The sequence below is a fragment of the Pteropus vampyrus genome, unplaced genomic scaffold (genome assembly GCF_000151845.1).
Source record: "Pteropus vampyrus isolate Shadow unplaced genomic scaffold, Pvam_2.0 Scaffold9358, whole genome shotgun sequence".
Classification (NCBI taxonomy): domain Eukaryota; kingdom Metazoa; phylum Chordata; class Mammalia; order Chiroptera; family Pteropodidae; genus Pteropus; species Pteropus vampyrus.
Genome location: NW_011898139.1, coordinates 3,832 through 5,895, shown reverse-complemented (window position 1 = coordinate 5,895; position 2,064 = coordinate 3,832). Strand labels below are relative to the sequence as shown.

Here is a 2,064-nt window from a genome sequence, read left to right as displayed (position 1 = left end):
ACCAGGCCCCAGGGGACAGCGGCCTTTGCTCTAGCCCACCCAGCAGCCCCCAAAATGGCTTAACGAGACGCCATGCGTTCTCCAGAAGCCCCTTCTAGAGGGAAGACAAAGGGAAACGAATTCCAGAAACGCCAGCAAGGAAGCAGAGGGCTCCTACCCCGAGCCAGTGGCCTGGCCCTGATGCCACCCAACCCCTGAAAGCTCATGTTAAAGCTCCAAAAGTCACACCGCGGTGGCAACATGATGACCAAGAACAGGACAGGCAAGTGGGACTGGGGCTGGCAGCTGGCTGGGGACGGAACGTGGGCGGACAGTCTGGTGGAAGGTGGCTTCCAAGGCTGGGTACAGACCAGAGTGGCGGGAATGTGAGCAGGGCCTGGCGGGGGTCCTCAGGAAGGCCTGAGGCTGAGGATAAAGTGGCTACCAAAACGAGGGAGCTGGACTGGGGCGGAGGAGGTGGCCAGAGAGTCCCTCCGTGGGTAGAAGCTGCTAGGGCAGACAGGAACGAGGGGGACGCCTCGTGCTCCTGAAGAGAGGCCCCCCGAGGTGGGGAGAGGGAAGTGCGCGGGGCGCGTGTGGGCTCCAGGCAGCGTGGGAAGCTGGAGGCGCAGCTCAGTCAGGGGGCCCCTCCCTCCCGCCAACGCCGGTTCCTGGTAAGTGTTTTATAATCAGACCTGGAGGAAGAACAAGGCCCCCCATTACCCCCCACCCCAAACTCGGTCCCAAGGGGAGGGGAAGGAAAGAACAATGAGAGGCAGGTGGCAGCGGGGGAGGGGTCTACTGAGTCTTCTTGTCTTCCGGAGGGTAGTAGGGAGGTGGCGGAGGCTGGTTCTAAGGAAGAAGAAAGGAAAGATCACATGAAAAGGTTCAGAATGAGCCGAGGTCTCCCCCGCCCTGAAATTTCAGTCAGCTGTGGCCACCAGGCTCCCGTCCCAGCTCAGGTCCCAGCTCACCGTCGGCATGTAGACATTGTGTGGGTTGCCTGGGTTGTAATAGGCGCTGGCAGCTGCTTCTGCGGCCTTGGCTTCAGCTGTGAGAACACACACCCCCGGGATGAGCCCACCCTTCCCCTTCCAGCTGCCCCTGGAGCTGCTCTCAGCCCAGGGACCCTGGCCCCCCACTGCTCAGGGCAGGACACTTTCTCAGTACTCACCCGTGCTACACTGCCTTCCAAGCCCTTTACCCCACCCCCTCCCGCTGCCCCATGCCCACCGCCACCCCACCAGGCGGTGCTGTCACCACCTATTTGCAGCCAAGAAGGCTGAGGCACAGGGGAGACCTTCCGGCCCTAGAGCACACGACCAGCTAAGAGCAGAGGGCTGGAATCTAGCTCTTCACCCCCAGGCCACCACATTGCTGGTCGCCCTGGGGTGGTCCCTAGCCCAGGGGTCATCCACCATCTGGGGCTCCCAGCCAGCCTCCTCTCAGGCTGTTCTCTGAGGCTCTCCATGCGACAGGGAGAGGGCTGGTCTCCCAGGACTGCTAGCAGCCCGGGGCCTCACCTGCAGGAGTAGAGGGGACATCCGGGCCGCTGACCGGCGGTTCCATGGGCCCCGGGTAGGGCGGTGGTGGGGGCTGCACATATCCCATGGCCCCGTCCATCATGGGAGGTCCTGGATAGAACTCTGCTTGGCAAGAGAGTGACAGGGACCCAGTGAGCCGTGCAGCCCTGGCTCCCTCGGCTGGGCCCCTCCATTAGTCCTGCAGCGGGTCACAGAATAAGTCTCCCCTCTACACCGCCTTGGCCTGGGGGGTGGTTAGTGGGGAAGTGGGGGGGAGAGGGGTGGGCAGCACAGGACACACTCACCAGGTGGGGGCGGTGGATAGGGGTAGCCAGGAGGGCAAGGGTACATTCCATTGGCGACTGGCGGGGGAAAGACATAGGCCCCGCTGGGCAGGTAGGAGTACCCATAGGCTCCAGTGGGGGCTTCGCCTCGGGAGGCTATAAGTACAAGGGGAGAGAGAAGTGAGTGTCTCGGGCCTCAGGGCTGGGGAGAGGGCAGCCCCACCTCTGTGAGGGGAGCCAAAGGGTTCCAGGGTGTGCTCAGCAGACATGCCCTACCC

The 2,064-nt window shown here is 63.1% G+C and overlaps 1 protein-coding gene across 1 annotated transcript; it reads right to left on the bottom strand.

Annotated features, from left to right (window-relative positions):
* Positions 1-6: 6 nt before the first annotated feature.
* Positions 7-1,972, bottom strand: LOC105310689 (WW domain-binding protein 2). Its single transcript, XM_011386821.2, has 4 exons — positions 1,808-1,972; positions 1,503-1,625; positions 954-1,030; positions 7-831 (listed from the first exon to the last, which is right to left on the bottom strand). Exons 1-4 carry the CDS (start codon positions 1,851-1,853, stop codon positions 778-780), a joined length of 300 nt encoding a protein of 99 aa, XP_011385123.1. The 5' UTR covers positions 1,854-1,972; the 3' UTR covers positions 7-777.
* Positions 1,973-2,064: the final 92 nt, after the last annotated feature.

What these genes read in the sequence shown, in the direction of transcription:
- LOC105310689 (XM_011386821.2), bottom strand. Translation starts at nt 1,853, where the DNA reads ATGTACCCTTGCCCTCCTGGCTACCCCTATCCACCGCCCCCACCTG. An exon ending in TGTCCCCTCTACTCCTGCAG is followed by an intron (nt 1,031 to 1,502) that starts GTGAGGCCCCGG and finishes GTGTTCTCACAG; the next exon opens with CTGAAGCCAAGGCCGCAGAA. An exon ending in ACAATGTCTACATGCCGACG is followed by an intron (nt 832 to 953) that starts GTGAGCTGGGAC and finishes CTTCTTCCTTAG; the next exon opens with AACCAGCCTCCGCCACCTCC.